Source organism: Anomaloglossus baeobatrachus, chromosome 7 (genome assembly GCF_048569485.1).
Source record: "Anomaloglossus baeobatrachus isolate aAnoBae1 chromosome 7, aAnoBae1.hap1, whole genome shotgun sequence".
Lineage (NCBI taxonomy): Eukaryota > Metazoa > Chordata > Amphibia > Anura > Aromobatidae > Anomaloglossus > Anomaloglossus baeobatrachus.
The window spans coordinates 67,167,929-67,181,981 of record NC_134359.1 but is presented as its reverse complement, the minus strand read 5'-3'; the positions used below and the strand labels follow the sequence as shown (position 1 = coordinate 67,181,981).

Below are 14,053 nucleotides of genomic sequence, written 5' to 3'. Positions count from 1 at the left end.
ACACAGCAGCCAGGGCTCTTATATACAGCACGTTAGAACGCTGTATATAAGAGCCCAGTGGTGGTGGCCGCAGCTTATAGGCCCCAAATCTGCTGACAGGTTCCCTTTAAATGATGGAACTAGTTGGCTTATATAGTAGTCCATGCTTGAATAGATAGATAGGTCAGCAATGTCAGATCCTTGGGCGCCCAACACCCAGCAACCCACTGATCAATTGTTCGCAGTGCTAGTATAACCGGATATAAACAGTGTATGTAGCTGAACACCACCACTCCTTCATGCTGTTTAGTGGCAACTAATGGTGCTGCAAACAGCTGATCAGCAAGACTGTCGAGTGTCGGACTCCCACTCATATTCATTACCAAAGGGTAGATCATCATTATCTTTGTAGTGGAAGACATCGTAAACATATTGTCACAATGAATAGGGAGAATAGGGGAACGGGGCTCCTAGACTGGCCCTAGCAATGCCTTATCTCAGAGTTACCTCTGAAGGTGAGGATGTCTGAGCTGCCAACCTGACCCTACTCCTGACCAGCCCTAATCTTGTTCCCCCTGCTTCCCTACTCCAGGTGAGGGCCAAGCACAAGAGTGTGATAAAACCAACAGAGATAGACAAACGGGAAAGCAAAACTCTATCTCTCAGCACGCTCACACAAAGGTATACAACAACCGGAATAAGTAGGAAAATAGGAGCAGAGAGGAAACAACAAGATGACGAGAGAATTCTACAACATCTCCAAGCACCAGGCAATATAATCACTAGCAAGCCTGGGACATAACAGCACACAGACCAACATAGCAAAGCTATAGTCGGCATGGGAAGACAGTTTCCGCCATCTCAAAAAGTCGGGCAGAAAATGTGAGAGGTTTCCAACAACATGTGATCCCAGAGGTAACCAGCAGGCTAGCAGAGTTTAACCCTTTATTGCCTGACCATTAATGAGCAAACAGCTGGTCGATGCCCGAGCCTGCCTGTGTAACTCAAAAACACCAGAGAAACCATAGTGTGAAGTGTCAGAATCTGTAGTGTGAGCAGTGTCTGATGTGTCTGTGTGACCTGTATTCCAAAGGGAGGAAAAATGTTTATTTTTTTTTATATGATGTAGCAGACCAAAATTAATATTTAATTGTGAGACAAGACTTCTTAATTGCCATCTTTATCTTTTTCAGCTTTAATCGTACCAAGTTAACAAACTGAAGTGCTAGAAGTGTGGTCACAGCATTGTTTACACAGCTATTTAGGCAATATTGGTTTAACATTATGCAGGAAAAAAGGGAAAAGAGAGATTAAGTTACAGTATTTTTGTATGTTTGTACTGTTTGATAAAATAAATACATTTTGCACAAGAATTCCACTAGAGCGAGCAAACCCCGTCATAATACTCTCACTCAACTTTTGAAAGTTTGTGACCACATTGTGTTTGGCATCAATTTTTGGATCAATAGAAAAGATCTTCAATGTCCCCATTGGGGCTCACAATTTAAATCTCCTATTAGTATAGGACGTACCAATAGGAGATTTAAAATTGTGAGCCCCAATGGCGGCAGTGAAGATCTTTTCTATTGATCTATTGATCCAAAAATTTAAGAGATAGAGGAAGCAAGTCTGGGAGAAAACTGGAGAACCCGGTGGAAACTCACACAAACACGGGGAGAACTGTCACGCACCCTGGGCGGCTGCACCGCCCGTCACTCACCGCTCTGGTCCCCGTGTGCGCTCTGCTCACAGCCGCTGTGCCCGTTCTCCTCCCTGCCAGTCCCAGCGTCGCGCCGCGCTCCCTGCTCGGGATCCTGTGCACCTTCATTCTGCCTCCTCTCCTGTGTCTCCTGCTCTGGTGTCTGGGTCTCGGGGTTCACGCATGCGCACTAGAGCGCAGGCGTGCGCTCTCACCTTTCCTTAAAGGGCCAGCATCATATAACCGGATATTGCTGCTGACAGGCACTGGGTACTTAAGACTTCCTTTTCCTTTGGGTAGTGCTTGTTCAACGTATCCCTATAGCCTTGTCTCTTGTACTAGTTGTTCAGGTTCCTCTGTGCCTCGTGCTTTGATTAACCCTGTCTCTGCCTGCGGATCCCGAGTGCCAGTCTGAGTACGTCCGTCCCTACGTCTCCTCTAGTCATCTCCCGTGACAGCCAGCTGCTGACTCCATCTGATTGCACCGGCCTGCACCTGTCTTCAGCTCTGGTCTTCGTCCTGATCCCACCAGTCTGCACCTGTCTTGGGCCAGTTACTGCTTCAACCGTAGACCCGAATAGGATGCTACCCAGTGCACCCTCTTACCCCGGCTGCATTTAGGCCCTCTGGGGTTGTGCCTGACAGTCCCTGTATAGGGGTTAGCTCGTGGTTGCTTCCTCGGGGGAGTCTGGTGCACGGTCCTGTGGGTAGCCTCCTGGATTGTCGTTGCAAGAACACACAGACTTCTTGCAGACTTGTCCGTGGTGGGATTTGAACCTACGACCCCATTGCCACCGTGCTGCCCCAATATCCTTTCTATAATTAATCAATGACGCCTCCTGCCATTGGTGATTAATTGACTTTCCATGTTGACGCAATGAGCTCGTAGCACTCAATTTTTTTAATACTGTCCTTGCTTGTCAAGTTGCATTTGTTGCTTTCTTGGCCGTTTTAGCTACGTATCACCATCTATAATGTTCAGCAACTTTTTCTGAGCCGATTATACAACTATTCCAAACTACAAAACACCAATTTGTTTTCGAAAAATAGAACAAAACGGCCAATTTCTTCGAACAATGGAAAAAAAGCACTTTGGTCTGTACTTTCATTATAAATCACCCTTCAGCATTTCCTTAGGTGCCTTAACTCTGAAATTGGCTTTTATTTTCACCGTTTATAGGGCGCAGTCCTCGTTTTCTTCTACAAGAACAGTAGGAATACATTCCTTTCGCAGTGTGTTTTCCTAACATTAAACTTTTATCATTTTCAAGGCTTATAGATTGTAGAAACAAAGGGCTTAAATGCAGATAAGTATCCTTAAATATACGTGATTACTGTGTTTTATAACCCCAGCACAGTAGGTGAAACATTTTCATATGTGAAAAAAACTATAATTTAGATATCAATTAAAGTAAAATCTCATTTTGGGGTAATTTTTTGCCATTCATTTAGTAAAATAAGAAACATATGGTAATAATTTTGTAATGTGTAATATATTAGTATGGAATAATGCGCCTGCAGACAGCCAGAAAGAGAACTGAGAGGATAGAACTGTTCACTGTTATCGTCATGTTCAAAATAGGGTGCGCCAGAAGTGACAACTAGAGATGGGAGAATAGTAGCCATTTGTGTTCGGATAATGCTTACTGAATATGAAGTATTAGTCCAGTTTTCATCACAACAAGAAAAATGTTCGGGTTCCCCATTGAGTTGTATTAGATTCGTTACTCGTGATGAATACCGGAATAGTACTTTGGGATTTGTTACGAATAATCCAAACACGAATAGTTACTAGAGTGTGGGCAGGAGCGTAGTCAGAAAAACCGAGGTCTGTTAACAGGAGGACACGTATAAGCACAAGGAGAAAACAGAGGCATAGTCAGGGCAATATCCGAGGGTCAGAAGTCCAAGAGAGCACGTAAGAAGTTCAGACGTAGTCAGGTAATGGCCCGAGGTCAAAAGGTAGGAGGTCATAACAGGAAGAGGGAGCGGGCAGAGAGGAATCAAATAACAGTCCTGGGTCAGAGAACAAAGATCAGAACAGAGACACAAACCAATAGCACAACTGCAAAACCAGAAAATACAACTGGCAATGTCCTGGGCAAGTATGCTCAGCAAAGAAGCCTGAGCAATTATCAGGAAGGTGGGACACTTGAGTAATCAGCATCAACATGGAATCCTGTGCTGTCAAACACACTGCTAGCTAGTAGCACAGGAAAGTGCAACAGAGCATCTCCAAAGGCAAGATGCTCTGCACAGAGGAATCGTGATAGGTTGAACACCTGAGTAATCAGCACCAACAAGGAATCCTGTGCTATCAAACACACTGCTAATTCAGTAACACAGGAAAGTGCAGCAGACCATCTTCAAAGGCAAGATGCTCTGCACAGAGGAATCGTGACAGTTAAAGGGGCTTTACATGCAACGATATCGCTAACGATATGTCGTCGGGGTCATGGAATTTGTGACGCTCTCCGTCGTTGTTAGCGACGTCGTTGCATGTGACACCTATGAGCAAGTGTTAACGTTCAGAAATACTCACCTAATCGTTGATCGTTGACACGTTCATTTCCCAAATATCGTTGCTCGTTGTGGATGTAGGTTGTTCGTCGTTCCTGAGGCAGCACACATCGCTATGTATGACACCCCGGGAATGATGAACAACAGCGTTCCTGCGTCCTCCGGCAACGAGGTTGGCGTGTCGTTAATGCGGCTGGTCTCCGCCCCTCCGCTTCTATTTGCGGGCCGCTCTGTGATGTCGCTGTGACGGCGCACAAACGTCCCCCTTAAAAAAGAGGTTGTTCGCCGCCCACAGCGACGTCGCTAGGAAAGTAAGTATGTGTGACGCTTCCAAGCGATATTGTGCGCCACGGGCAGCGATTTGCCCATGACCCAGAAATGATGGAGGCGGGTGCGATTGCTAGCGACATCGCTAGCCTTTACTATTCGCCCATCTCTAGTGACAATCGAATTTCCAACTTGTGATCATGCTTCTTTTTATTTTAGTATTTCTCCAAGTGATTGGTGCAAGTTACTGTTACTAATTAATTGAATTTTATAGGAAAAAGCTTCAAAGTGATTACTAGAAAGAAGTAACACAATTGAGTAACTGTGAATAAGGCACTAAGAGGCAGATATTTTCCACCTTGGTTTATGGTCCAAATCCACAACAAATTTGTGTCAAAAATTTAGCAACTAATTAATGTCATTTTTTTGGGTGTAGCGGGAATAATAAATTCTCCCGAATTAGTTTTCAAACTTTTGAAAAATGGGTAAATGGCTTTTCTTAATAATGTAGTAATTCTTCCTTGATAAAATAGTAGTTTGTATAAAATAAGCAACAAAGAGAGATAAAAATCTCCTCCAAAAATTCAACAATTCCAGCAAATCGAGGACATAGAGGGCACCAGTTATAACCTGCCCAGGCCAAGGAACTAATGCACTAGCAGGATGCAACAAGACCCCCCAATAAAGTGGAGGCATCATAGGTGCAAAAGAAGCAAATTACTCTCGCTCTTCCAATCGATGGAGGTAGCAATTTCTGGATAGTACATAGTAGTTTGGTATGAAGTATTTGATAATTAGTGAATGTCCTTTACTTCCCGCAGATATTGTGATATCTCTGATTGCTCTTATTCTCAGGGTTTATTCAGACATCAGTGTTTCTTGTACTAGTTCTATTCCTGTTTTTTTTAACAAATAAATCTCTTATAGTCTATGGGGCTGTTCACATTTCCATGTATTTTTGCAGGCCAAGTGGTCCTCAAAATATCTGAGTCTCGCATCAAACTTGCCAATGCAAGTTTATAGGTCTGTGAACAATTCAGACAGACTCGGATTCCATCCTTATGTTGTCAATTTTTCACGGACTGTTTGAAAAGAGAAGTTTCACGATTCCTCTGTGCAGAGCATCTTGTACACAGGTGATGCTCTGCTGCGCCTTCCTGAATTACAGAGTCAGCAGTGACATTATCCCTCTGTGCAAAGCATGTTGCACACAGTTGATTCTCTGCTGTGCCTTCCTGACTACAGAGCCGGCAGTGACTTTATTCCTGTGTGCATAGCATCTTGCATTTGGAGATGCTCTGATGTGTTCCTTTGAGCACTAGCTGACAGGTTGTTTGACAGCACAGGATTCCAGGCAGATTCTGGGAGATGCTTTTACTCAGGTGTTCCACCTTCCTGGTAATTGCATTGTTTCATTACTGAGCATGCTTTTCCAGATCCTCGCCAGTCGTACTCTCTGGTTCTGCAGTTGTGCTATTGACTGGTGTTCGTGCTTGTTCTGATCTAAATTTCATAACCCCGCATCATTGTTTGACTCCTCTCTGCCTGCTCCCTGTTCTTGTCATTACCTCCTGGCTTCTGACCTCGGACCGTTACCTGACCACGTCTCTGTCTGCTCCCTGAATCTAATACTCTCCTGGATTTCTGACCCTCGGCCTGTGACTTGACTGCTTTTCTGCTTACTCCCTGTGTCATGTCGTGCCCTCCTGTTTCCTGACCCGGCTTGTCTGACTATCCTTCCGGCTATGCTATCCATAAGTAGTGACTACCATCACAAGAAGCTTATGAAACCTCCATCAGTTCGTTTTTCCATGCAAGAAAAACTGTTTCAATTTGGACCAAACTTTAATGGTAAAAACTGACACTGACCAATCTATGATGAAACACTGATAATAAACACTGATGAAACTTGGACAGATTTTTGCATACGAGAAAAATCCCTGACATCTGAGTGACCGTATTTAGCTTTATGCTTCTAGAGAGAAAGAAGGAGCTATCAAGTGACAGTCATTCATTTACATGAAAATGGCAGCAGCAGTCAGCAATATAGACAGAACGGTGGCTCAGTGGTTAGCCTTGCAGCGCTGGGATCCTGGGTTCAAATCCCACCAAGGACAACAACTGCAAGGAGTTTGTATGTTCTCCCTGTGTTTGCGTGGGTTTTCTCCCACACTCCATAGACATATTGATAGGGAATTTAGATTGTGAGCGCTGTATAAGTGAGTAAAATAAATAAGAGTGATTGTGCACCGTGAGAGTTTGTGTTAGGCCTATCTCTGCCTATGAGTCATCTCCACGGCTCTTCTGGTTTCCGAAATATGAATCTTAAAAATTTCCGTTATTTATCACTTCCAATAAGAGACCTTGGTAACATCTTGTGTGTTTTTATTTTTTTTCGTTTTCATTTTTCCTGCCTCGGGGAGTTGTTCCCTTTGCTTGTAAACAACATCTGTGCCTTGAAATTTGCATCATTGTTTCACCACAGTTTTCAGAACCCATATCCCGATGAAAATGACAGACATAAATAATAAAGAAACATAAATGCAATGGGTGAAGCTGAAGATGACAGCTAAAATAATAATAAGTGAGAATGAAGGGAAATGAGTCACAGTGTCTGGTAGAAGCCCACGGAGCAGTGGGATATTTACCTTATGGACAGAAAGTCGATAGTAAACTTTCTTAAACATTTTTAACATTTTATATTAAGTTTTATATAGACCATATACTGCCGCTTGACAACGCAATAGAGAGACATAACATAGTGCATGGAGAACCCTGTGTCTACAACCCTCTGCCCCGGTAGGAGGATTGAGTGGCTGTAGACCCAGTTTTGTCTAAAGGCTGAAAGCACCCGCCCCCATCGTTTCTGCATCACAGGCAAATCGCTGCCCGTGGCGCACATTATTGCTAGCGCCCATCACACGAATCTACGTCACTGCGGCCGGCAAACTGCCTCCTTTCTAAGGGGGCGGTTTGTGCGACGTCATACGGCAGGCGTCCAATTGAAGCGGGGGTGCGGAGAGCAGCCGCTGGAAAGTCCCGCCCACCTCGTTGCCGGAAGACGCAGGTACGGTGTTGTTCATCGTTCCTGGGGTGTCACACGTAGAGATGTGTGCTGCCTCAGGAACGACGAACAACCTGCGTCCATCACCAGCAACGATATTTGGGATTTGAACGACGTGTCAACGATCAACGATAAGGTGAGTATTTTTGATCGTTGGCGGTCGCTCATATGTGTCAGACGCAACGACGTCGCTAACGAGGCTGGATGTGCGTCACAAATTCCGTGACCCCAACGACCTCTCATTAGCGATGTCGTTGCGTGTAACGGGGCCTTTAGGCTAGGTCTAAACTTCATATTGCTCCTGTTATTCAGCCTTAAAGGGGTTATCTAGGGATTTGTCATGCTTTGTTGCTAACTCCTTGCCCCTTCTGCCATGCAGGAATCTCTCTTAGATTAGAGCGGTCATGTGATTTTCTCATTTCCAGTGACAGCGTGTCACCAGAGTGGTTCCTTCTTTTCCGCTCTGTCGATGGAGCGTCACCGCCGACGTCATAATGATTGGTAGCCATTTACTGGCTGCTGAATCCAGCACAGGTTCACCGAGACCTGTGAGCTGTGTGTGTGAGCTCATCACGGCTAGGGATGCTGGCGCATTGTAAGTGTAATAGACTGCGTGCAACACTGATACTGGTGCTAGAGATGAGATCAGTGTAATTTGGAGACTTCTTTGCCTAAGTTGCACTTGGGCCCTTGACATGACAAGCATTACAAAAGGACACTAAGTAACATTTTTAGACCAAAAGCAAAGATTGAACTCCTCCACCACAACCTCCACCCGTTACCGGAGAAGAAGTAAAAGGAATACCTCCAATAGGAAAAAAACAGCCTCAGGTTCCGCCACAAAAAAAACCCTAGTCACGAGATCTCAGGTGTCTAGTAGTAAATATGGGCTACATATGGGACATTTGTGGAATATTGATGGAGCTGCGAGATAGCATATGCCCTACAGCTCTGTTTATAGTCTATGGCAGGATTCGTTTATAGTCTACCGTGGACCCATGATGTGTGGCTTATGGCTGTTTGCCAGCTTGATGCATTAGCACCTAGTCTAGCAAACCGCTATGAAGATCAGGTGTCACAACACGGACTGGGGAAAATCCAACGTGAGGCCAAAACACACAAGAACAGAGGTTACACCATGATAAACTTGGGGTAAGCTGGGGACACTTTAACAACCGAGAGCCCTAGGACTAGTGAGAGGGAGATGGACATGTCTTCCTCTTGCCTGCTGCTGTACCCTGTACTCAGATCCAGTCCCTATACATGTTCCTCACCTGTCACCGAGCAGGAACCTGAAGCCCTGAGAGACCCCACAATAGTCCCTGATACGGGAGTGGGCAGGTAAGGGACGCTATCCCAACTGCTGCACTAGAACAACACACCAGGCAGACTGACAGGGGGAAAAAATCACAACAGACTGCTGCAGTCAGCACCAAAACTCCAGCCACAACAGCAACTTCAACACAGATTTTTATCAGCTCCTTCCACCTCCAGGCCAAGCATTTAAATGAATCAGATCAACTGGCATCCTCTACTGGTAGCAGAGGGTATATAAAGGGAAAAGGAGTGGTCCAACCCAAGAACACCGGATATCGTAAAGTCTGCTTGCTGGCAGAACATACTGATATTAACTCTTTCTTCCCCAAAGGAAAGATAATACATTTAAAAAGCAGAGTCTCACAAAAAAGTATGACTCAAACCCAGAACCTGTCACTATACTCTTACAGCAGAGAGCCGACTGTGACAGCAGATCTCCAGATGGTGAATTATATGAGTTTCCCCGCACAGAAGAGTAGATCTGGATACCCATATACTGGCCTTGAGGATTTAGAGATGATTTAAATATAGAGAGCTAGAGACAACACTGAATGGGGGTATTGTGGTTCCTGGATCAAGATATACAGCCTCAGTGTGATATCTGTGGTAGCCATTATACTGGTAATGGGGGCTCTGGGTGTCAGTCATGTAAGGTGAGTTGAATGTGGCTCTCAAGGCCAAAATGGTCTATAGAGTTGATAGTAACATCCAAGTACTGTTGTTGTCCACTGGTCCCAATGATCTTGAATGGAGTGGAATGCTCATACCCAACTGCTGATCCAGTCAATGTTCTCCTCATTGTGGCCATGCACTGAGTAGGAACGTGGGACTCTGGACAGCCATTGTGGGTGATATTTGTCTATTGTGTGAAAACCTCTTTAGCTCATGCATTGTTATGTCATTTTATAAAACTTCACAGTCCTTGTAACGATAACTTCTCGGGATCCAATATTAACCTCAGTGTTCTGCTATGTATCATTTAAAGATATATAAGTTGGGGTATAGACAATGTGAGTAGCATACAAAATAGTGCAGTATATTGATCGTTTTTCTCCACAGATGTATCTATATGGGCATAACATGTTATCTCCTTTGTCTTTGCTAGGTCATGCAGATGTACCTTCCATTCTGTGGCATTGCCATATCCAATGCACAACTTTTTGCTGCCTCAAGAAAAGAGTATGACAGGAGCAGGGTGAGTCTATGGACGTCCATCTACTAATAGCATAATGCTACAAATAAGATATGGGTAGGTCAAGCACAGTATGGCCCCAAATTGTACAGAAAGATGGGAAATTGTTTGATTGAAATATTAAGAAGCCACGAAGAAACAGGAGCCCTGAAGAAACCCAATGGTTGAATATGGCCGGCGCTTTAACAATGTTGTCCTGCAAAAGCCCGGTTTCCGTGGCACACAGTGCTCAACCAGGGTTAACATAATATATATCCAAAAATGTGGACACACCACCTACGTTTGTGTGGGGACTTCTCATTCCACCTCCCTACCCTGTCCCATCTACCATTATTTTGCAATGTTTTCTTCATTTTTTTTTTTTGTTTGTTTGTTTTCTTATTTTCACTATCTCCAGGAAGAAGCCGTTCCTTTTGGGATTATCTTTAGAATGAGTATTCCTTTTTTTTACCCCCAAATGAATGAGCTTTTGGAATACACTTGAAAAGTGTCTGATAGATACACTACTTCCAAAAAGTTAGGAATACTTGGTTTTTGGGTGAAATTTGTGTAAAACATAAAAAGTTCACACTACAGTGATATTTTACCATGACAGTCGGGCATTTAAATAGAGGCATGCAGTGGTGAGTTCCTTATCTCAAACATTTATTGAACCAGAAACCAACACCAGTGGTGGGTATACACCCCCAAAATGTCACTGTCTCAATAACTTGTCACGCGGCCTTGAGCATCAATTACAGCTGACAACGACGTCTCCTGCTGTTCACAAGTGGAGTTATTGTCTGCGGAGACATGGCATCACACTCTTCTTGAAGGGCGGCCCTCAAGACATTTAGGTTCTGGAGTGCAGAGTTATGGCCTCTACACGGTTACTCAGCTGATTCCATAGGTTTTCTATTGGATTCTGGTCTGGAGAAAGTGCAGGCCACTCCATTTGAGGTACTCCAGTCTCCATGAGCCACTCCCTAACGATGCGATCTCAATGAGCTGGAGCATTGTCGTCCATGAAGATGAAAATAGGCCTGTGTTGTTCATACAGAGGAGCAATGACTGGATTAATGATGTTACTCCAGTAGTAAGGGGCTTGTCACTGTACCATTCACACAGTGTAGGACAATTCTGAATTGACTAGACACACTGGCCCACACTGTAACACCACCACCACCACCAAAGGCTTGTCTGGTGACAACAGTGGCTGATTCATAGCGCTCTCCTTAATGTTTCCAACATTGTTGGCCACCATCATTTCTGCTCAGTGTGAATCAACTTTCATCAGTAAACAGCACTGAGGCCACTGGTCCCTCATCCAGCAAGACAATGACACCTGTGCTTAGTAGTGTAGTCAGATACCCTTGCAGTTTGTTTAGCACGCAAACCACGCTGATGTTTTGATTGGTCTGATGTGACACTTGGGTGCCTCTCACCTCCCTTAAATGTAACTGGAGTTGTGTGGAAATCATCATCCGGATTCCAAGGGTATTGGTCATAATGCAGCAGCCATCAGTGTGGGATGTGGCCAAAGGACGTCTACTTCTATGCATTTCTGTGACTCTTCCAGTCTCTTTGTATCACTGTTGCAACCTGCTGATGACACTCTGAAATTCTCTAAGCTCATTGGTCTGAGAAAACCCTGTTTAAAAACTCACAATGGGGTTGTTGATCAATTATTACCTGTCATCTTGATCTCATGATGTCAAAATGTGAACAGCATGATGAGGTGGACTGTTTAATACCAAATCTAATTGAACCCCAAAATTTATTGGGTGATGCATGGATTAAACGTGAGTGGTGAATTTTGCCATTAGCTCCATGTTAGAGAACAGCAAGTTGTTGAAAAAGTACTGAAACATTGAACAGTTGGACAAGTCCATCCAAAAGTGTAGAGAAGGTCACATTAAGTTCAAAAGGTTAGAGGGCATCCTGAAATTTCACCCGAAAGCCAAATATCCCTAACTTTGTGTGACTGATGTCTATCTATGCGACAATGGAAATATATTCTCTAATCTCTTCCTTTACAGTGCTGACTCTTCTAATGTGTCCTGTCTCTTGACTTGAAATTTGAACATGGTCTCACATTCTTCAAGCCATGGCCTCCACCACTATATATAGAAAAATTCCGGCACACTAATGAAGCTTACACGAAACAAGATTTTTTTTGTAAAGGTTTTTTATTTTTGCGTTATTCTTTTGAGGGTGTCAAAAAACAAAATATCCAAGTCCACAATCTTTGGTCTTTTACAAGGACTCAATGGGCTATGGAGTTGTGTCTATCACATGCAATGGTCTGTTGTCTAGTGTTCTCTTCTTAAGGCCCCTTTACACACTGAGACTTTCTAGCAATCCCACCAGCGATTCCAACCTGGCCGGGATCGCTACAAAGTCTCTGGTGAGTCGCTGGTGAGCTGTCAAACAGGCAGACCTGGCCAACGACGCAACAGCGATCCGGACCTGCAGAACGACCTAGCTAGTCATTGGGGACGTTGTAAAGCAGCTTTTTGAAAGGGAAGTCGCTAACGAAGTTGCTGTAAAGTCCCCTTTACACACTGAGACTTTCTAGCGATCATGCTGCACAGCGGGAAACAAAGGACCAAAGAATGGTCCTGAACGATTTGTAACGATCAGCAACTTCACAGCAGGGGCCAGGTCGCTGATGTGTTTCACACACTGCAATGTCGCTGGGGAGGTCGCTATTACGTCACAAAACCGGTGACGTTACAGCGATGTCGTTTGCGATGTTCCAGTGTATAAAGCCACCTTTACAAAGAGCCTTATCACCCTCGTATTGGTGTTCAAAGTTGAATGATCCTCTTATTCACTCTGTATATAGAGCTATTAATCCTCCCGGATTACAGGACTGCCAGGCACTAATCACCACGTGAATCACCAATGCAGATTATTTTAGAGGATATACCTTGAAATGATCACCCACTGGGGATTTGCATTATACAGTCCTATAATCCGGGAGGTTTTCCCATAACCAAATAAGTATACTACTACTATTCCCAGTCAGATCCCAGCCTACATATATTGGAGTCAACAAATAACCAAGCTTTCCTAGGGTATATCTAACCTTCTGTCAAGTTACCACGTTTAAATGGTCCTGGCAGCCTCACGATATATTTTTTTCCTCTTTTCTGGATTAATAGCTCTATATACAGAGTGAATAAGAGGATCATTCAACTTTGAACACCAATAAGAGGGTGATAAGGCTCTTTGTAAAGGCCCAGTCACACTAAACAACTTACCAGCGATCCCAACAACGATACAACCTGATAGGGATCACTGGTAAGTTGCTAGGAGGTCGCTGGTGAGATGTCACACTAAGCGACGCTCCAGCGATCCCACCAGCAACCTGACCTGGCAGAGATCGCTGGAGCGTCGCTACACGTGGAAGCATGCTGCGCTTGGTAACTAAGGTAAATATCGGGTAACCAACCCGATAATTACCTTTGTTACCAGTGCACACCGCTTAGCGCTGGCTCCCTGCACACCTAGCCACAGTACACATCGGGTTAATTACCCGATGTGTACTCTGCTACATGTGCAGGCAGCAGGGAGCCGGCTTCTGCGGATGCTGGTAACCACGGTAAACATCGGGTAACCAAGAAGCCCTTCCCTTAGTTACCCGATATTTACCTTTGTTACCTGCGTCCGCCGCTCTCACACTGCCAGTGCCGGCTCCCTGTTTCCTGCACTCCTAGCCACAGTACACATCGGGTTAATTACCCGATGTGTACTCCAGCTACGTGTGCAGGGAGCAGGGAGCCGGCACTGACAGCTGAGAGCGGCGGACGCTGGGAACGAAGGTAAATATCGGGTAACCAAGGGAAGGGCTTCTTGGTTACCCGATGTGTACCTTGGTTACCAGCGTCCGCAGAAGCCGGCTCCCTGCTCACTGCACATACAGTTGTTGCTCTCTCGCTGTCACACACAGCGATGTGTGCTTCACAGCGGGGGAGCAACAACTAAAAAATGGTCCAGGACATTCAGCAACAACCAACGACCTCACAGCAGG

General features: G+C 44.7%; 1 protein-coding gene across 1 annotated transcript in view; it reads left to right on the top strand.

Annotated features, from left to right (window-relative positions):
* PDE11A (phosphodiesterase 11A) overlaps nucleotides 1-14,053 on the top strand; it is a 746,356-nt gene that overhangs the window by 361,935 nt on the left and 370,368 nt on the right. Inside the window, exon 3 of the mRNA XM_075317377.1 lies at nucleotides 9,952-10,041. Within this exon, the coding sequence (XP_075173492.1) occupies nucleotides 9,952-10,041 (90 nt within the window). The remainder of the gene's footprint in view (nucleotides 1-9,951; nucleotides 10,042-14,053) is intronic.